General features: G+C 45.8%; 1 protein-coding gene across 11 annotated transcripts in view; it reads right to left on the bottom strand.

The window, feature by feature from the left end:
* The window catches only part of MYCBP2 (MYC binding protein 2), a 339,358-nt gene extending 319,832 nt beyond the window's left edge, over positions 1–19,526 (bottom strand). For all 11 annotated transcript variants that reach the window (XM_088459230.1, XM_088459176.1, XM_088459189.1 and 8 more), the window contains exon 1: positions 18,897–19,526. In XM_088459230.1, coding sequence (XP_088315356.1) covers positions 18,897–19,165 — 269 coding nt within the window. In that variant the 5' untranslated portion in view covers positions 19,166–19,526. The remainder of the gene's footprint in view (positions 1–18,896) is intronic.
* Between the last annotated feature and the right edge of the window lie 3,529 nt (positions 19,527–23,055).

Below are 23,055 nucleotides of genomic sequence, written 5' to 3'. Positions count from 1 at the left end.
GAGCTGGCACTTGAAATAATTTAGAAGTGTGAAACTCCTCCCCCTCTATGCCCCACCAGCCCTCAGTTTAGAAAATGAAGACCGAGAGGAGATGGAGAACAAGCGAAGAAAGAGGGAGAAAAGAACACACCATAACCAAATCATACAACATACGGAACAAGCCGCACAGGCAGGCCAAGAGCGCAGAGGTGGGCGTCCAGTGTCCCCTGTGGAATCAGAGAAAAGGATTTACCGGTAGGTACCAAAATCCCATTTTCTCTTTCATCCACTATGGGACACTGGAGGAGCTTACGCTGGGGACGTCCCAAAGTTTTCCCCACGGGCGGGAGCGCTCTGCGGAACCTGCAGAACAAGGCGGCCAAAACGGGATGCTGAAGCAGCAAACGTATCAAATTTGTAAAACTTCCCAAACGTGTGAACTGAAGACCAAGTAGACGCACGGCACAATTGTGACGTGGAGGCTCCCCCTACCGGCCGCCCATTACGCACCCACAGAACATGTGGAGTGAGCTGAAATGGACGAAGGATGCCAACGGTCGGAACTAACATAAGCCTGACGAACAGTCAGCCTGATTCAACATGCTAAAGTCTGCTTAGACGCTGGCCAACCCCTTCGAACAGCATCATAGAGGACAAAAAGCGACTCCAATTTACGGAGGGACGCTGTCCTGGCAACATAGATGTGGAGAGCTCTGACCACATCTAAGGTAGAAGAACCACCAGAGTCCTCCACAAAGAAGGTACCACAATAGGCTGATTGATATGGAAAGCCGACACAACCTTGGGAAGGAAGGCAGCTACCGTCCGGAGTTCCGCCCTATCAGCATGAAACACAAGGTAAGGTGGCTTATAGGACAGAGCACCCAATTCCGAAACTCTACGAGCCGAAGCTAGAGCCAGGAGGAGGACTGTCTTCCAAGACAAGTACTTAATATCAACCTCTTCCAAAGGTTCAAACATGGACGACTGAAGAAACATAATCACTAAGGACCTCATTCAGAGGCGATCATTAGTTGCAAGCGGTCGCTCTGAATCAGGGCGGCCGCTTGCATCCTCAACGGCCACCTCCTTGTCAATCGTTAAGCTGTGGGTTACCACCCACAGCTTAACGACCGACCAGGTTGATGGTCGCGATGGTGATCACCATCGCGATCATCGGGGCTTATGACCAGACCCTAAGGTTGGGTCTGGGCACTCGGAGCAGGAAGCTCCCCACTGACATTACTGATGTCAGTGCGGCCGCCCACAAAACGGTAGGCGTTCGTAAAGGAACGCCTCCGTTTTGGAAACCATCACCCCCAGCCCGCCTACCAAACGGGGTAGCTGTCGATCAACATAGGACAGCCGCCCCCTTTGGTAACTAGCTCCGGAGCGACAGAGTTTCTGCCTGCGCAGTGCGGCCGCTGCGCAGGCCAAACCACCGAGTCGGTTACAAGCGCATCGGCGCTCGCGACTGACTCTGAATGAGGTCCCAAGTTCAAGTTCCAGGGAGCTATCGGTGGTACAAAAGGAGGCTGCACACGCAAGACCCCCTGAAGAAACATCTGCACCTCAGGAATGTGAGCCATAATCCAGACCCATCTGAAGAAAAAGCAGAACCCCGGGCAACTGAAAAGTCCTAGACGGAAGACCCCTACTGGAACACCATGAGAAATAAGACTGCCAGATGCGATGATAATGCGCAGCCGAGACTGGCTTCCTGGTACGTAGCATGGTGGGAATAAGAGTCTGGGATGCCTCTGCATCTTAGGATATCGGTTTCAAGAGCCAGCCCGTTAAACGCAGTTGCGCTAAGTTGGGGTGTACGAAAGGATCCTGCTGTAGAAGATCCAGGCGCAGCGGAAGGGGCCAAGGATCGTCTGACAATAGGGACCGAAGGTCCGGGAACCAACTCCTCCGAGGCCAGTTGGGAGCCACGAGAATGACAGAGGCTAACTCATTCTTTATCCTTTTTAGAAGTCGAGGAAGAAGTGGAATCGGAGGAAAAAGGTAAACGAAGTCGTAGATCCACGGAACTGTCAGAGCGTCTACTGCCTCTGCCTGCAGATCTCAAGTTCTTGACACGTATACAGGGAGCTGATAATTCAACCGTGACACCATGAGGTCCACCTGAGGACATCCCCATCGATGTATCAGCGCTTTGAACACATCTGGATGAAGCTTCCATTCCCCGGGATGGATATCCTGTCGACTGAGATAGTCTGCCTCCCAATTGTCCACACCCGGGATGAATACCGCCGACAGGATTACTGACTTATTCTCGGCCCCCCGGAGGATCTGAGTTACTTCTCGCATGGCCATGCGACTCAGAGTCCCTCCTTGTCGGCTCCGTCGTGCGCATGCGCGAGGCCCGGATAGCGACGGGCATTTCGTCGCTCCGGGTCTCGTACCAAAGGGGGCGTGCTGTCGATGTTAAGTGCCTTTGGTGGGCAGGCCGGGGGAGTGGCTGCCCAAACGGAGGCGTTCCCATGTAAACGCCTCCGTTTGGGGCCGGCCCCACTGACATCACGAGTGATGTCAGTGGGAGAGATTTCGGCTTTGTTTGAGCCGAGATTTCTCTGGGGCTTGCGGCAACGAGACCCTACCACAAGGGTCTTGTCGCAAGCCCGATGGTCGCGATGGTCTTGACCATCGCGACCATCTTCCTGGCCGCTCGCTATAGCTGTGGGTGGTCACCCACAGCTATGCGAGCGGCCAGGAGGCCGTTCTAAAAAAGAAAAAAAAAAAAGACCGGCCCTGATTCAGAGCGAGCGCTCTGTCAGAGTGACCGGCTCTGAATCAGGGCCTGAGTTCCAACACATTTATGGGCCACTTCTGTTCTAGAGGGGACCATCGACCCTGAAAGTGATAATCGAGGACTACTGCTCCCCATTCTCGAAGGCTGGCATCTGTTACGATGATCCAGTCCCACACTCCGAATCTTCGGCCCGCTAAAAGATTGGTGGATTGTGTCCACCAAAGAAGGGCTCAGACGGATCCGTTGATGTAGAAGCAGATGAGACCCTGACCCTTGTGCTAGCAGGTCCAGCTGAAACACCTTGGAGTGGAACCGCCCGAACTATAGTGCCTCGAAAGCAGCTACCATCTTCCCCAAGAGACGCAGACAAAGAAGCAGGGACACCTTCCTTAGTCTGAGGACCAGCTGAACTAAGAACCGGATATCCCGGGCTTTGTCTATTGGAAGGACAATCCTCTGTGATGCCGTATCCAAAATCATGCCCAGAAACAGGAGTTTCTGGGACGGATTTAGATTTGATTTCTTGAAGTTTATTATCCAACCGTGTTGGATTAGAGTCAAGTGTCTTGCTGGAGCACAGCAGATTGTGACCAGCTCCGTAGGCACATTTTATAAACTGAGGGCTGGTGGGACATAGAGGGGGAGGAGCTTCACACTTCTAAATTATTTAAAGTACCAGCTCCAGTTATCCACGCCTCTATAGCCCAGCGTAAGCACCTCCAGTGTCCCCTAGTGGATGAAAGAGAAAGTAGTATTTTATTTTCAGATAGAAAAAAAAAGTCACATGAAGTATTCACATGTGATACCTATTGTTATTTATGAGATGGCACTTATTCCTTTGAGGAATAGCCTTAAGCCAGGGCTCGACAAATATTTCTAAAATCTGGTAGCCAGCTTAAAAATATAGGAGACAGACCATCGTCCGAAACCAAAACCTTTTACACTACCCCACATGCTTGGGGTGGCCCACCTATTTGCCTTTTAGTGACCTGGGCCTAACGGCCAGGTCACTCACACCTATTTTGGGGGGGGCAGATACCTTATATTGGGCCTAATGCCCCCTATGCAGCCCGGGCCTTGTACCTGCCTATATGCACAGGCTACTGCCTGATTTACTCCACGGGCCTAGTGCCCGACAACCCTGGTGGTCTAGGGAGGGGTTAATAGTAGGCCACACAAAAGGCCTACCTGCTGCGGTGGAATAGGCTGCAGGGGGGAGCTTCGTTAACTCTCACTTTCCACCCCCGCAGACCTCTTTGGTCCTCTGCGGCATTCTTCTGCCGCTGGCCCGACCTGGCCAGCGGCGCCGCCTCTTTTCTTTTTTCAGCCGGCACCTCCTGTCTTTGTTCACGGCGTCTTCCGCGGCTGCCGGAACGCTTCTCTCTTCTTCGGGAGGTCTTGCCTCCTCCCTCTCCAAACTGCTCTTTCCCGCTCAGCAGCATCTAATACAAGATACAGCGAGTGGGCGGGGCTATGACGCAGCGAGTCGCGATTGGCTAATCGCGTCTGCCTCGTATTGGCTGCTGGTCCGCGAGCCGTGTTCTGCTTGCTGCCAGAGCCAAACACCCGCCGCTGTATCAAGGCTACCTGATGACAGGCTACAGTAAGTCCTGCCCGCCGCCACTTTACCGCTAGCACTGGAGGAAGGGACCAGATGGCCCCTTCACCAGATACCAGCCGCTTCTGTTTACCCGGCGCTGTGAGCAGAAACAGCATCCCAGCGCCGGCCAGGGATGTGTCCCGCAGGGAACACCTCTCCTTTGCCTGCCCCTGCTGCTGTGCAGATGCTGGGATCAGCCACTTGATCCCAGCACGGCTTTGCAAAATCCAGTCGCCAGGTTTGAAAACTTGGTCGCCATGGCGACTGGGATTTGTCGAGCCCTGCCTTAAGCAATATATGAAAATTACATAAAACATATAAAATTTTTCAATCTTTTTCAACACTACTTAGCACTGCAGATTGCAGTCCCCATTATTATCAATTGGGACTTTGATCTGACCCCTATGTACCAAACTCCAAAAAGCAGGGCTTTTTCATGTTTGGCCACGGTAGTTTACACCATCTTCAGATGGTGTAAACTGCTTTAAGCCTATACGCAGTGTCAGCTTCCAAAGAAGTCTTTCACAAACATTTGCTGAGGATATAGCTTGCAGGGACAGCAGTTGCTGTCACCGCTGTCCCTGCGAGTTTCCCTTTGTACAACATGGGAAAATTTTCAATAAAAATGAAGATATCCCCTAGATCCTTGATAATCGCAGCAGTTCCATGATTATTAGTACATAGACACCTTGGTCTGTTCTTCAATACCAGGTCTTAACTTTGCTCACGTTACAACAATTTTTGAATGTTATAGTAAACAGTATTTAGTAAAAATATTGAATCCCGACTTTAAATTTGGTATGGACAATCTTAAAAATGCAATGAACACTTTTTTATAATATCTAGTCTTAGGCGTGGCTGCGACTTTTTGCTAATGCTAGCACCAGCCCTACCCCCTGGTGTACAAGTGAGTGCCTGAATGCGCAAGGACTGATACATCAACTTTGCGCATCTTTAGACCCACAATCCGACTTGGCGAGTCTTGTTTAGACGCTACCATCGGAAGGACCATCAAAACTTGTACCTACTCTATACTAGGTGTAGATTCTCCATCAGTGTGGCCTCCAATGTTAGCGACTGAGCGTCTGAGAATGCAACCACTTCTGCGACACTCCCATAACTTGCCTATAAGATGGTACATCTCCGTGCGCCTGAATGGCCAACTCCTAGGCAGCACCCAGCAACACCCAATAGATTTCTGAGACTGTGCATCTCAATCGAACTGCGCCTCTGTGCGCACACACCATGGGATACAAGCACAGCTGGAAAACATCGACCATTTGTGCTAATATTGGCATTGTATGCAACCAAAATTTGCAGATTCAACACTTTATAATTAAAACACTACATAGGATAAAAAAAATAACCACATTTAGCTTTAAGACCCTTTAAGTACTTCAGTACTTTTGTACTGAGAAGTGAAACAAATCATTAAAGGTATATTGCACTGTACCCCTTGGCATGGAAGGAACCTGCTCCCCATCAGTGTTTGGCCTGTGAAGCAGCGTTTGCAACATATAAAATAAATAGGCAGAGCATCAGAACTCACTAAATATAAAAGGGTTTTCTTCTAAGAACACAGGGCCTGATTCAGACCCGCTTGCGAGCGGGTCGATGTTTGGCCACTGCGCATGCGCACGCCGGAGCTGGCTCCGACGTGTGCATGCGCGAGACCCGGCTAGCGACGGGCGCTCTTTCGCTATGGGTCTCGCACCAAGGCGGGGCCAGCTGTCGATTTTGATTGACAGCTTGCCCCGTTTTGGAGGTGGGCAGGGGGGTGGCTGGCCAAACGGAGGCGTTCCCGAAGGAACACCTGCCGTTTGGGGGCAGCCCCACTGACATCATGAGTGATGTCAGTGGGTGAGCTTCCGGCTCTAATAGAGCCGAAAGCTCACTGGGGCTTGCGCGAATGAGACCCTACCACAAGGGTCTCGTCGCAGGCCCCGATGGTCGAGACCATCGAACCATCACCTGGCTGCTCGCAATAGCTGTGGGTGGTCACCTACAGCTAAGAGTGGCCTGGAGGCCGCACAAAAAAAAAAAAACGCCCTGATTCAGAGCGAGCGCTCTTTCAGAGCGTCCGGCTCTGAATCAGGCCGACAGTTTTCTAAAGTCACTTAGATTTAAAGCATTTATTTTCAGAGCTACATTTTACCTGCAGTAAATCGAGTGTACATTGGGCTCATAAATGTAGAAAGACGACATTGGGGGGAATTCAATTTGTCGCAAGGGGGCGGATTCTGAGTCGCATGCATATGCTGCTGCGTCTTTTGCCGAGATCACGTCTGCATCTTTACGCTAATGGTGCGGCCAATTTTGTGAATACTGAAACACCCACTTTGCAGCATCTTGCGATGGTGCGTCTTTAGACACACAACCGGTGCACCATTCAAACTTGCACCAATCCTACGGCAGGTGCAGTTTCTCCGCTGGTACATGGCCTCCTGTGTGAGCAGTTGTGCGTCTCTGAACGCAGCCGCTTACAGCGACACGTCCGTAACACGTCTGTCTGCTGGTTACTTCCAAAGAACGCCCACTGAATTCCACAGACCTGCGTAAAATTCTGTCCAATAGCGCTGACAATAGGGAAGCATGCGCACTGGGACTTGCGCAGACCTAAAACATCAGCCAACTGTGTGCAGCATCAACACTGCACGCAACTCCGAATCAACCCCAATTGAAGCGTCCAATTGTGGTAGTTTTAATATCGCACGTTTTTCCTTGCATCTTGTGATGCCGGCAGGATGCAATATGCCATTCTGAAACGGCACTTTGCATCAATATCGGGCATTGAATTCCTCCCACTGAGCTGTTCTGTACGGTCTGGTCAACACAGTCTATGCCCAAATGGGTGCAGTTGGCTAAAAATAAGGTATTCAAATGAGTGACAAGATTACACACAGGCTCTTAATACAGTATGCATTTAAATTAATTTTCAGCTGAAATTAATACTTTTACATTTATATAATAATTAGTAACTTTCAAAAGAGATTACACAAACGTGTAATAAATATATAAAAAGGTACTAGCTCAAAGGAAGAGTTAAATAAAAAATGATGTCAGTATCCCGAAATAGACCTATGATGCAATTGTGCAGTATGTGTAATGCTCTGAGACACCACGAACATTATTGATGGCCAGTATAAAGAAAACTCAATTATCCCTCTCCAAATGCTTTGCCTGGATATGCAAAATGATAACGGAGCATGGATTTCACCTAGACTGTACAGAAGCCACTCTTCCACATATTACATCTCCTATCAATATATTACCCCATAAATGTATTACACCACTTTGGCCAAATTAAAACTTAAGAGATAAACAAGACCAATAATACATACCTCAATTACTGCACATCCATCTAATAAAATGTTCAACCTGTAACTTCTTGTGTGTAATGCTGCATACCACGGGACGATTTTCCTGAACGATAACGTTGAACGACATATCATTCATTTTTAGGCAGTGAACGATCGACCAACGATGCGCGTTCCCGCATGGACGATAACGATATCTTTCATCGTCCATACATGCAGGCCAACTTGGACAATATCATCAGTTTTGCCTGTTCAGAGATGTGGCAGGATGACTCACTAAAAGATAGATTTGAAAGAACCTTGAACGATCACGATATCTTTGAAAAATATCTTTCAAGTTGTTGGTGGTACAGATCGTACCGTGTGAATGCACCTAAGCCTTGTATATGTTAAAAGTTAAGTCCACCTTATAAAAAAAAGCCTTGTATATGTTAAAAGTTAAGTCCACCTTATAAAAAAAAAAATGGTATTAAAATTACTTGGAGGACATTCCTCCTAAGACCACTTTCTGTTGTGAACCCCTATGAAATGTAGTCCCTGCTTTCAGAGCAGGTTGCAGTGAAACAATGTTGAGCTCACCTATGGGGGCTGATTCTAAGCTGCGACTGCATCTGACTTTATGCTAATAAAAGCCTTTTCCCTGGTGTGCATCTGAATAGTCAAGGACCGAGGAGTCAACTTTGTGCGTCTTTAGACACAACAATCCCGCTTGCTAGGTGCCGATTCTCTGTTAGACTGTGGCCTCCACTGTAAGCGATTAAGCGTGCCTGAGTTCGCAACCAGATATGCGACACACAAGCAACACTCCCATAACACGCATCTCTGTGTGTCTGAATAGCCACCTTCCACTCAGGAACACACAATACAATTCTGAGACCATGTGTGCGATTTAATTCACTGCAATGTTGAATAGCCTAGGGTAGGAGCTGTTAGCCGACTAAGGGTGCGAGCAAAAATACGACTTTCTGCTCACCCAGATTTAGTCACGCTAACCGGCATTCTCAGACTTAAGTGGCTTTAGTAGGACTTGGCGCACTATATTGAATAGCTCCAGGAACTCCTTCCCGGCGCTATTAACATAGCCTGAATTGAATCACAACTGTGCATACACAACAAGGAACACAAGCGTTTTCGTAACTTTTTAGCTACTGTGACGCATGCACAATTGAAAAACATTGACCATTTGCATGAATATGGGGATTGTGTATGACAGAATCAGGCACATAATGTCAAGCTGAACATCCAAGAAACTGGTGCACTTTTTACATTGCAACTTTAATATTACTGACAAGAGGACTTTGGGATGCAAGTATGTCAGCGGACCGAATGATGCAGAAGAGTGACCAGACATTAAATTCTGCTGTTGACGGTTACAGAAAGCGAGATATGGGGCTCGATTCAATTCAACGCAAATTGAATAGCGCAGGAATGAGCTCACGGAGCTATTCAATTCAGCGCGCTGCTAAGCCCGACTAAGGATTTCTTCTCGCATCCCTCCTGGGATCCGACAAAAGTACAGGCGCAATGCTGTTTTCTGCCCTTAGTGCGGCAGAAACAGCATCGCGCCGGGAAGTTTAGTCTCAGAATGCCTGTTCTCGCAACTAAACACCATGTCTAAGGCACGAAGAGCGGGAGAACGAGCATTCCCCGACCTAACAGCGCGCAGAATTGAATAGCATTGGGAGCTTATTCCCGACGCTATTCAATTCGCGTTGAATTGAATCGAGCCCATGAAATCAACTTTTAAGCTTATTAATGGATAGCAATACATACGTGTATATTAAACGGTGTGAAATTGGCATCATATTTATACATAATTTGTAGCGCTTTCGTAAGTTAGCTTTTTTTCTGCATTTGCACGTCACCATACCATAAAAATAGAAGGGAGGGGGGTGTCCACAACTACTTCCTGGGGAGACATGGATGTATGAATGATGCCCAATTAAATAGCACAGCAAGGAATCTCCATGTAATGTCTCTGTGATGCCAGTGAGTCTATTTGGCAATATGCATTCCATTATATAAACAATTATTGCTGGCCATACAGCTGGACAAATGTGAAGGCTTGTCTTATCCGGATATTTGTGTTAGCATTTGTCACTGTCTACATTAGTAGACTTTGGCCACTCTGATGACATAATATTGTAATTTAAAACACAGCAAATGAGTTTCTCTAAAAGGAAGTTTATGTTCACACACCTCTCCAGTGCTTTGGGACAATAATGCGTATAAAACGTGAGTGATTTCAATGACAACTTCATTTTATTTCATGTTCAGAAGTTATTTGCCCATCAGGAACCCACAAGATATGATGCGGCAAATTAAAGGCAACTGAAAAATAGGACAAGATGATGTATGCTAAGGCTTTTGGACATTTTAAACAGAGTTTGAAACTTTTGTCATTTTTGTTTTTGCTTACACTCAAATTTAAGTGGCATATTCACATATTTGACAGTAAGAAATTTGTATGGTAGACTGAATTATATTAGTTTTGCAATAATGAATTTGTCTGAGATCACTCAATATTTTTTTACAAACTAAAAGCAAAGAACATTTATAATGTACATGCTTGGCATTCTATAGATTTCCAGTGACTAAAACTTTGGGTTGGGTAGTCCAAGAAACATGGCATTATGCAATGAGTAACTTCTGAATGCATTTCAGTAAACAGAAAGTGAAACTAAACTGTTCACTCATCTACAATATTTTTCCCTTCGGAAACTACATAATACATTCAATATTGCCACCTATGTGCGTGACTAAATTGGACAGGAAGCCAAGTATCCACTTGCAAATAGTGGAACGACAGTACGATTAAGGGAATGGGTTACTACACAGGTGAGGGAAGGGAATGTCAAATGTGTTACTATGGGGTAATGAAAGGGAACGTGTTACAGCACGGGCAAGGGAGGTGAACGTGTTATTACGAGGGTGAGTGGGAGTAATGTGTTACTACAGGTGCGAGGGAGAGATTGTATTTCTACACAGGTGAAGGAGGGGAATGTCAAATGTGTTACAACACTGGTGAGGGTATATATATGTGTCTCCTGATTGATTGAGGTCATAAGACCTTTCTTTAACATCAATGTTGACATTGTGTATACGTCTATGTGACAATTTTAACATTATAATTGGTTTAATGGTACTCTTTAGTCTTTGTTAATTGTGTGTTATCTGAAATATACTTACTAAGTGCATAGAGAAGCTAAATATCATTTAAAAAAACACTGTGAAAAAGCCTTCACAAGCTCTAAAGTGTAGGAATTACTTTGGAACGCTAGCATGAAGTCACATACACAAACAGGGAAGTCCAAAATGAGGCTTGGAATATTCCGAGCCAATGCTCATGTGCAGAGGACGGACACGAGCGGGAGGCTTGGAACACCACAGCATTGTGCTGTTACAGGGCTAATTACAGCCCCTAAAAGAGAACGCTCATGTGCACTTTCCGGATACCCTCTGTGGAAGCCGCCGGCACCTACCGGAGGCATGGAAATGCGTTAAAGACTTGGACATTTTTATTTATCAGCTTGTGATTATTTGATCTAGATGAGTAACTTGGAGAATCGGAAGTGTGCAATATCTTTATCCCTCTGAGATAGCCAGCAGCTAGGAAGAGAAAACACCCCGGACTCAGGGTAAATCAAATTAAAATATGCACAAAGGATCTATTATTTTGCTTGTACAAGTTGGACTTTTATATACTATAGCAATACGTGGCCAGGATTACAAGTTCTATGGACAGATGTAACTAGATTCCAGCTAAACTATTCTGCCTAATTGGACATAAAGATTATGTGGAACTAACCAATTATCTACTAATACAGTTATCTACAAGCTTCACTTTGCTTCTGTTCCTATGCATGGACTTGTAGACAATCACAAACTAACCTTCTATATACTGTGTGAATGTGCTATGCTGTGACATAAAATTATTTCAGAGGAACAAGAAAAGAAGATAACTTGGCACGTATGACTCCTTTGAGGAATGCCGCTTTCCCACCACGGGTCTACAACTTTCATTCTCATTTTTTATCTGAATGAAATGTACAGGCACTAGTCCCATTTGTAACAAGCACCATAAATAAAGGCTGTATTTGTACTACGTTTAAAAATCCATAACTGAAATCCCCTTGTAATGAAGTATCACAAATAAGTGTAACACACTCAATTGTCAGTTATGTTTTATAATGTTTTCTTTTACAACCAATTAGCGTGGTGCCCCCAGTGAGCAGTAGTTTATACAGGCCCAATATGTCATTGTTTGTGGAAAGGTTACACGTCGAAAACTGGCAGGGCAAATTATACTTAATTCTTTGGACAAATAACATATGGAATTGATTCAGATAATCAATGCAACAAAGTCCCATTACTGTTACATCACCTTAAATCCTCTATCACACCTTGGCAATTATATATTGTAATCTCTCACAAAAACTGCACAAAAACAAAAAGGTGCCAGCCCAGCAGAAAGCTACTAACATGACTAGACATACTGCTTTACATGCCATCCAGCCACACCCAGAGAAGGGCCAGTAACAAAGCACAAGAGACAGTGTCACACACCGTTAAATAGAACTTGTCATGCTTGTTTTCACCGTAGAAAAATAAAGCTAAATCTTTCTACATGATGCTAGTAAGGTTACTTTCATTTCATTAAACTAAAACAGCAATCCAATTTATAAGGTAGAGCTCAACATTTGTGTTAGAACAAGTTTCTCCGCCCCCGTACTGTCTGTAAAATGATAGGAATAGCAAGATATAGAAAATGATCCTATAGTCATGCTTATGACGCAATCTCTTTATACTGTAAATCTAGCTATATCAAACTGCTTTCTATGGCTTTGCAAATGCGTTTGCTACAATAGCAAATATTTTACTATACAGTCAATCTAACCAGTGCATAAGATAAAAGTAATTCACACATAGCTAATTTATTAAGTTTGCATCAGAACGACAAATCATTAAAATTGTGCAGTGTGTATGCACTATATCGTGCAGTGTGTATGCACTATATCGTGCAGTGCACGCCCCCCGTGCGGTCGTCAGTCGCATCGTCTGATCTTTTGTACATGCAGTCCAATCAGACGATGTGGCTGACATCCCCATGCGGCGGTATGCGGCACGGGCTGACATATCGGGCACCGGATCGTCCAGTGTGTACGGGGCGCCCGATATGTCGGCCCGTCGGCGGGTGGGTTGTCTGTCGCATCGCTGGGTACACACGTTGTTTAGAGTGTACCCAGCTTTAGGCTGAAATGTTTTCTAGATGTGTAGACAACAGGAGAGATTTGCCATCTCTATATGGAATTGCAAAACCCAGCAATGTGACATGAGAGCTGTCAGGGTGACAAAGCTAGTGATGGAAATGTGGAAAGAGAATGACAGAATGATGCACAAAGGGGACAATTCAGTACGACGTGTGCGGACCTCAGCCGGAAGGGTTGAGCGAACGCACTCGGTGAGGTAAACAGGAAAATTAATGAAGATTGCCTACTGTTTTAACTGGTAAGTTACACAGCAGATCAACACAGGTATGTCCGGCTGGATACAGCAGAGAATTGATGTCCCCTCTTAAATAATGTAAAATGTAAGGTCAATGAAAAAATGCTCTCACATAATTCTCCTCCATAGAACAAGAATACATTTTCTTTTCCTCTACCTTTCAGCAATAAAAAAAAAAATGTATACTGCCTTTTAAATGCTACTCTTAAGTACATTTTTTATAGCTCATTAGCTCATTATTAAAATAAGTAGCAAGTATAATAACTACAAAATGTAATTTCATCATATTGCTCTTCCAGTACGTCACCACTTATTACACTGTGCTGGCTTATTAAATCTGTACCCAGTCCTATAAATATTCCAATATGACATTATATATTTTAACAAGCAAAAAATATAATGCACGTTTCTTTGCTACATCCCACAACTATCTATATAATCCACTTATGAATTAACTTTTGGATTTGATATTATGTACACTGAAGGTAGTACATCTTTAGATAGAAACAAGGTACACATCTGCATGATTAAACTCACAACCCGACCAACTCTTTGTTCAGAGTGACTAAACCAAACTTGAGAACATGAGATTGAGTCTACGCATTATCACTCCAACCCAAGCGATTATCTGCCCTAAAGGCCCCCATACATTAGCAATTGATTGCAGCAATCAATAGCTGATGTATGGGGGCCTTTAGATAATCACATAAGGTTTTTAAATGAACTATCAGCAGAAATGTCGGACAGATGATCAGAAGCTCATACACACCACAAAATGTGCATGGTTTGGTAGAAATGTCATGCAGCAGGTCAGATACAATCAAACTGGTTTTGAAATGAATCTGCCTCGGGTGCTGCGTACACACTCAGATTATCAGACCGAGCAGCAGATTCAGCTGATTTGCCGAATTATTGCATAGTAAGTACATAGCGTTACAGCTGTCTCTTTAATACATGGGGCTATATTTATGAAGCAGCGGCTTGCTTCTCAGTGAGTTTCTGGTGAAAATTTAAAGCTGCACTAACATTAAGTATAAAGTACACCTGGCTTTACACTGAGGGAGCAATTCTATTGTTAGCACCGGCGGCTGTCAGTGCTGGGCGCCCTAACGGAGCAATACAATTGTTCCTCCGTTCAGGCGTGAACAGCCTCCTGAGGTGGCAAGCAGAAATGTGCGAGAAGTCTGGTTTGGGTGCCCTAACCAGAACTTTAGATGGATTTAGTCGTTTTACATGGCTAATCCCGATCTAATTGGACACTACAAGCGTGATAATTAATGGGCGCCCAAAAACAATTAAACTGCACTGAATTGGGCGCCCATTAGCGCGCCTTAAAAACAACTGGATTACCCCCTGAAAGTTATTTCCACTTTACATTGTCACCTAAAACCTGCCGATAGTAAATATAGCCCATAGTTATTAGTGTTTGTTCTAAATAAATGCTAATAAATAAGTAGCAGAATTGTCAATCCCTTAGCACTTTAAGCAGAAGGAATGGATCTTTCACGCTCTGTTCACAAATAAGCATAGTACTAGAACATATCAAGATAATAGTTTTGTCCCAAATTTTTTACAGCAAGAACATTATAGGACAGTGGTTCCCAAACTTTTTTGAACCACGGCGCCTTAGAGTATCTGCATTATTTTCACGGCACCCCTAAACCAAAGGTTTGTTATTTAGAAAAATATAGTAAAGTGAAGTAAATTGTGCTCATCTGTTATGTGGTGATGGTGGTGGATAGGTGCGCTTCTGTTTATCCACATATTTACTTCATTTCATATTATACCATATGCATTTCTGCCTAGAAGGCCCCAAGAGGGTCGAATAGCGTTGCAGCATCCATTTCCACATTCCTAACCCTCCAAACCGACCTACCGCAACAGGACTTTCATTCTTTACCAAGCTAGAAGGCTACCCGACAGCCGCAGACGGACCACGGGAGCCGGAAGTTATCCATCAGAAGGGAAGAACTCCAAACAACATCAGCCAGCAAGGGGCAAGAGCGGGACTCCGCTGAGTACCAAGGGAGGCAAGTCTCAATTCGGAGGGGGGAGTGCGGTCTCCGGTTCCAAGAGCCACAACAGTCACGTCCCCTCCCCAGGCTAGTGTAGTACGGCTCACGTGTGCTGGCGGTGCTCGTCTGTTCACTCGGATGGGCGCCGCTACATACACCAGGCTGCTTGATCCACACAGCTGAGAGACTCCCATCCCCGAGTCCTCCGGTTCCCGTACTGTTGCCCCAAGAAGATCCACTACAAGGCACCAAGATCCGTTTCATCATCTCACAACTATACACTGACCAGCGGGACGCCGCAGTCAGTAATTAACTCTTTCAACGCTTATTAATCACGTGTTACTACACCTTTATATCCACTTTATCCAATATAATTTCCCTTCTAACCAGCAGCAGCATTGCTCTGTAGTGTGTTTTCAAATACACTATACAGGTTACAGACACCCTGTCACAATAGGATTTTACAAGGTTCAGTACACCCTGTTACAATAGGACTTATACTAGTGCATTTCTCATCATATGTGTACAGTGCATGCCAAGCAATTATCTTTGAATCATCAATCCAATTAATTTGCTGTGATATTACCAATTTTTACTGCATTGATTGCCTTTGTGTATATTAATCACTCATATATGTACACATTTTAATTGGTTTATATTTTTTGTGAATCAAGTCACAAGTAACACTCGTTTATCTGCACTAATAGCATTATTGATTATCTCTTTTCGATTTACCACACACAACAATAAGGGGGACACAGAGCGCAATACTACCCAAATTTGCTTAATCATTTCATACTTGCCTACCCTCCCGATTCGGCTGGGAGCCTCCTAAAAGTCGGGTGCCCCTCCTGTAGAAGCAGGCAAGCCTCCCGGCAACCGCTGAGCAGCTGGACGCCCCCAGCGCAGCGGGTTGGGACGCGATTTACGCTGAATCGCGTCATTGTGGCCCCGCCCCCTGCATCTCAATGCCGTTAATCTCGGCATTGTAAAGGGCGAGGCCACGATGACGCGGTCACGACCCATGATCCGCCTCCAATGCCGCGACGCTCCCCTGCCATGGAAGCCTGACAGCTCCCTCCTGGAAGGAGGGAGCTGAAAGTCGGCAGGTATGCATTACACTGACCAAAAATAATTTGATTTGGTGCTGGACCACTAACCTGAGGCACCCCTGCAACTGTCTTGAGGCACATCAGGGTGCCACGGCGCACAATTTGGGAACCACAGTTATAGGACTATGGTTGCAGGTACAGTAGCCAGCACATAAGAAGTGCACACAACCATCTTACCTAATGTTGACCAGTTTCTCCTTTTCACCTAAATCTACCTGATGCCCAACATACCTATGTGCCCACATACATCTATCCTCCATACGCTACAAGTCGCATTTCACAAAATGCGTGAGCACTGTATGACTCGGCAGCGCAGAGCGTCGTTTTGTGCGACTTTTCTCCATAAACTGCGTCTTCTTCACACATCGGCTGTGACAATGTAACATAGCATTTCGTATGCAGATACAGCCACATACAAAATAAAGGTATGCCAAATATAATTTAAACAGCATAAGCTGCTTGTGCGTCCTATTCACATTGATTTGCAAATAGGACACATTTTAAGGGAAAAAGTTGCACAAAGAAGCTCGGCACTACCGAGTCACGTCATAGCGCGACTAGAAGGGCGGTTTAACACGCAAGGAAGCTAGATGTATGTGGGCACATCTGTGCTGTTCATTTATGTAACATCTTGTGTGTAGACAATATCAAAGTCATTGGGTGCCATGACCCCTAATCTCACTATGGGGGAAGATAGTTAATGGCCCGACAGAGCAATTCAATTGTTTTTTGCCCCCATTAAATATTGTGCTTGTCGCTCCCAAAAGCCCCAGGTTTAGCCACTAAAAGTGGCTAAACCCATCTAAAGTACTGGTTAGAGCTCCCAGCCCAAAACACAGTCTTGTCACACATTTCTGCTCACCACCTCAGAAGGCTGCGAGCAGAAAAGTTGACGTCCGCAGCGCTCGCGCCCAAACATAGCAACAATTGAATTGCTCCATCGGAGCCCATTACTGAGCAGTGCACATAAAACACCTGAGTCTCCCGGAGTTAACACACACACATAAATAAATAAATATATATATATATATATATATATATATATATATATATATATATATATATATATATGCATACATGTTCCTCCCACCACTTGCCTGTGTATAATCATCTGCCTACTTTGCCAACTGCCTCATGTATGTACACAGCATTCTACTAATTGTAGTACTTAAAAAATAGATATGCCACTGTAATTAGTTGATATCTAAAACATTTTTATCTTATTATTTTAAAGACACCGATGTGTACTTATATTAGAATAAAACAATCCACACAAAGATGTGCACTGAACACCTTCTCCAGCTGTCACCAGAAAGCAACCTGAATACTGCCACCTCACAGGGTGCCACTTGTATTCTGTATAAAGCCACCTCACCAGGTGGCACCTATGCCTCCACTGCCACCTCACCTCATGTCACAAAGTGCTCTATCACTATCTATAGACACCCCTCACCTTCTGTCACACACTGCACTGTCAATAGAACCACCTTACCTCCTGTCTGCCAGTGCCCTGCCACTAGCTGTAGAGTCACCCTCACCTTCTGTCACCCAGTGCCATGTCATTGTCTACAGTCACATCACCTCTTATCACCCTGCCACTAGCTATAGAGTCAGCCCCACTTTCATACACCCAGTGCTGTCAGTAGCTACAGTCACACCCCTACCTTCTGTCACCCAGTGCCCTGACACTAGCTATAGTCACCCCCACTTTCCGTCACCCAATGCCCTTTCAGTAGCTACAGTCACCCTCACCTTCTGTCACCCAGTTCATGTTATTGTCTACAGAGCCACCTAACCTCCCGTCACGTAGTGCCCTCCCACTAGCTACAGTCACCCTCACCTTATCATCCGGTGCCGTCACTGTCTATAGAGCCACCTCACCTCCTGTCACTAGCTGTAGAGTCAATCCCATCTTCTGTCACCGTCTATAGAGCCACCTAACCTCCTGACACCCAGGGGCATGCCATACTTATAAAGCCACCTCACCTAATAACACCCACTGCCCTACCACCATCACCTCATGTCACTGTCTATAGAGCCACCCTCACCTCCTGTCATCACCTGGAGAGGCACCTCTCCTCTTGTCACCCAGTGCCTATAGAGGCAGCTCACCTCCTGTCACTCCGTGCCCTGTCACTGTATCCAGAACCACCTTCACCTCATGTCACCCAAAGCCCTGTCAGTAGCTATAGAGTCACCCCCACCTTCTGTCACCCAGTGCCTTTCCAGTGTCTGTTGAGCCACCTCAGCTCCGGTCTCCTAAGGGCCGTTACTGTATCCAAAGCCACTCTTACCTCCTGTCACTAGCTATAGCGTCACCCTCACCTTCTCACTGTCTAGAGAGCCACCTCACCTCCTGCCACCCAGTGCCCTAGCACTATCTAAAGAATCACCATCACCTCCTGTCACTGTCTATAGGGCACCTCAGCTCCTGTCACCCAGTGCCATGTCACTGTATACAGAGCCACCCTCACCTCGCTGCCCCAGGTGTCACCCTGCCCTGTCCGGGAGCAGACATTGTGAGCCCGCCCCACATATAGGGCTGCAGAAGAACCCAGGCCAGGGCACACACAGGGGAACCCCAGGAGGAGCCCGAGAACGTGGCATTACCTGGCCGACTGTCCTGTCTGCTGGTCCCGGTCAGTCACCGCAGTGGTGTAGATTTGCCGGTAGCGCTCGGCCAGGGCCTTGCCGGAGAGCAGCAGCTGGTAGCGGCTCCTGCAGTCAGACTGCGCCGCAGAGGGAACGTCCTGGCCGCCCGGCATGTTCAGGCGCGCCGTGCAGGACGAGGAAGCCGAGGGCAGGGGGAAGAAGCCGTTGCCCGCCGCTCCAGAGGAGGGAGCCGGGGGAGGAGGGGGAGCGGTTGCTGCGCACATCATCTTCCTGGCTGCTGTGTGTGCGTGTCACTGCGGCCGGAGCATGGGGCAGAGCCGGCCCGGGTCACTGCGTCCGTCCGGGCGGATGCGTCTCGCTGACAGCAGCCTGGTGCACACCCGGAATCACCGCAATCCCCACGCAAACCCACGCCCCGAGCCTCTCACCATCCTCTCCTCACGGCCCTCTCTGGCGTCCTGTGCTGAGCTGGTGCCCCCGATGTCTGCAGCAAGCTCCAGCCGGTTGTGCCGCTACTCCGCCGGCCAGGATCACCCTGATAGCAGCCGCTGCTAAGGTGGAAGCTGCACACTCAGTGCTGCCATCTTAACTTCATTATCTCCCAACGCTGCTGCTGTTACTGCTAGTCTCCCCCCACCTCTCCCCTCTCTATCATACACAGGCTCGGAGCATGCTGGGAGCAAAGCTGGCTGCTGCTGCTGCTGCTGCTTCTCCAGCTTCCTCCTAGCAACAACACTGCACCCTGCAGGCCTCAGCTGGCTGCTAGTACTACTGACCTCACCTGCACACTGCTGACTGCCAGTACTTATTGCCCTCTCCAGTACACTGGACCCCTGCAGGCTTCAGCTAGCTGCTAGTACTAGTGCCCCCATTGCACCTGCAAGCTTAAACCTACTGCTAGTACTACTGCAGCAAGCAGTTCAAGGGCTGTTGGTAGGACTTGGTGTTAGCAGCAACATACCCGCACACTGCACTGGTGATCACTGTTGGTAAAAGGGAATCCCTAATACCCCAAGATCCAGTGGGATCAAAAACTAATCAGTGATCGGGTGGTAGGCCAAGATCATCCGTTCACAACCCCTTATACACATTACGCTGCACAGTTGAGCCCCTTTTATACATTATGCAACATAGCACCCCTTATACACATCACACTACACAATAGTGCCCCTTATACACGTTACGCCACATAGAGGCCCTTATGAACATTTTTCCACACAGCGCTCCTTATGCACATTATTCCACACAGTAGTGCCCCATATACACATTATGCCACACAGGAGTGCCCCTAATACACATTATGCCACACAGTAAAGCCCCTTATACTCATTTTTCCCACACATGCCACACAGTAGTATCCCTTATAAACATGCCACAATAGTGCCCCTTACACATTATGCCAACACAGTAGTAATGCTCTAAGGGGATTCTCATAAATCTAATATATAATCTGCTATTAATAATCCATAAAAAAAACCCTCCCTATGCCTCTTTCTTTAATTTATAACCTTTCCTGGCCATTAATAACCCCCCCCCACACACACACACACCATACCTCCCTCTCCTTAGACCACCTGTCAATCATGGATGGCATGATGATGTGATTCATGAATCATTTTATTAACACTTTGTCAAAGCCGGATGGCTGGCTGAGACCTAAATCGTAACAATAATATCTGCATGACACCATTTTGCGTTGTCTACACGATTCCCCGTAAACAGCACTGTTATGATTATTAGCGTCGTGCGTCTGCCACTGCCCCAGGTTAAAAGTCCTCATTATACAAATACGTACATTTATTACTACATATAATTAGGGATGTGTAGGCTCGGATAGGTTCGAGTTTGCACTTTGAGTTCGGATTTTTCCCTCCAAAAAAACGGAACACATCATCATTCCTGGACAAAAGTCCAGGAATGATGATGTTCGTCCATGCAAGATGACGTTTTGCCTCTTTCTGAGTTCCGTTTTTTTGGAGGGAAAAATAACCTATCCGAGCCTGCACATCCCTCATATAATATGAACAACCCAGCAATGCACGTACCATGGTGTACTGCACAAACACGTAGATGCATAACGCATACTAGCATTTTTTCTTAATATCCCCACACTGACACATTGCATACTTACACTAAAGGTTCCCTTACATTAAGGTTAATATTAAAGGTTTTATACGTTATCAAGTCTATTGTGAAATACATATATTTGGCATCTAAGGTTTAGTACATGATAAGCAGACCCTGTTTGGTGCCATTCTAAACCACTGTTTATTTGCATATTTCCGGTTCCATCGGCAAGGAAATCGCAACATGCGTCTGCAAGTTATAGAGATAGGCATTGCAATGTACTCTGTAATGTAATGTTTATTAGCCAGTTTAGACTTGTTCTTCGGAGGGGAAACACACGCAAAGAGCCATTGGAGAGCTGAACTATTACAATACAAACTGACCTATGAACTGTATCGTAACAGAAGAACCAAGAGGAAGAACCAATGGGATTATGCCAACTCGTTCTATTATTTTGCCTATCTCTGTAAGGGTATATATGCAAGCACTCTATATCTGGTATTTAGTCATCACTTTCTGTTGGCGGAGGTTTCACATTTGATGCTGGGAAATCTGGATCCAGAGTGCTTGCGTATGTATCGACTGTACCTTGTATATGTATTATCTTTTGCTCTAAATTGTGTTTAGATCAAGGCTTGCAACTGAATGCTTTTTATACAATAATAAGATTTTGTGCTTTGGAACCACACTCAAAATCTGGAAAGCAATTATTTCTTGTGCGACTTCCAACACTAAATAGTGACTTTAGGGTATAAAGATTAATAGGAATTCATAGTTGGGGGCTCGTCGAGTGAAGTCACGCTACCACAATTCACACGTTTATCGGTCTCTCACCAAATGGTGGAGGTGCCATACGCAAGAAAGAACGCACTGCCATCGAAAACTTGCTACCACTTGATGCTGAGAGACCGCTATCCGTTATTGTGTGAGTTAAAGGAGCACTGACTAGGATCTAGAGACAAGGAAGGAAGAGTTGTTTTCTTTCATTGTTATAATTTTGTGTTAGAGGGTAAGTCGCACAATAGCGTACGCATATTTCCTGCATTGCTGCCAAGTGTTCAAACGGTCATTGTATGCATAGCGTGATTGCTTGTTAAACCTCTGAATTATACTGCTATATTAAGGGAAAAGGTTTTATTTGTTTTCTGCGTAGAAAAGGTATATGTAATTTAAACGTGTGATTGCGAGTGGAGGCTACTATCTGGTTAAGCCTAAGTGTAAAGTGGAGGCTACTGTCTGTTAAGCCTAATTGAAACTCAGTAGGTGCCCGACAGGGCCGTACAAACTACTGGGCCAGTGTACAAAGTAGGTACATTGTGGTTATCGAGAAACTAAGGGTTTTCTTGGTCCGGCACCCATTAATCGCAAAGTCCATTGATCAGTTAGGTTCTTTGGGTAATGTGATTGAACCACATAGTTATATAAACTGTGATTGTGAAGTGGGTTGTTGTGGGAGTAAAACTGGCAAGATTAGGAGTTATTGGAACTCCTAGATGCTAAACTCAAAGTAGGAAGCGAGTGGTGAAGCTTGGAGTTAAATTCATCACAAGTAAAATAATTTGCTAGGCTGTTATTTTACTCCTTGTTTATGCACACGGACCATATCGCCTAGTGGGAAAGTGGTGCATAGCGGGAAGAAGCGAGCGGCTGAAGCTTGTTTGAATTCGCCGCAGGTAGAATAATTTACAATAGGTGATTATTCTGCACCTCGTTGTGCAAGCTGACTGTAACGCCCGGCGGGCCGACTGTGCATAACGGGAGGGAGTGCGTGAACGTAGCTCTCTGAAAATCGTTCACCAATCTAAATTCTCTAGAAATTGCTAAGTGTTTTCTCAGATGGGTGCGAGGCAATCTCTAGTAATGGTCGATGATGTGCTGCTCGTGGAAGGGCCGCTTGGGTAGGCCAGGTATGTTATGTTTAAAAAGTATGGTGCGTACGCTACAGCGTACTGTGACATATGGTTCAAGATGACCAAAAAATGTAGAAAACCTTTTCCTAAGATTGGTAGCTTTGATTTGGAGGTTCTGAATAATGTTAGAGAGAGTATATGTTAGTGAAATCTCTAAAGAAAAGGATAAAGTTTAACGA

Source organism: Taudactylus pleione, unplaced genomic scaffold (genome assembly GCF_031769625.1).
Source record: "Taudactylus pleione unplaced genomic scaffold, aTauple2 ptg000041l, whole genome shotgun sequence".
Classification (NCBI taxonomy): Eukaryota; Metazoa; Chordata; class Amphibia; order Anura; family Myobatrachidae; genus Taudactylus; species Taudactylus pleione.
Note: the sequence above shows the minus strand (reverse complement) of the source record. Positions and strands in the feature narration are given on the sequence as shown.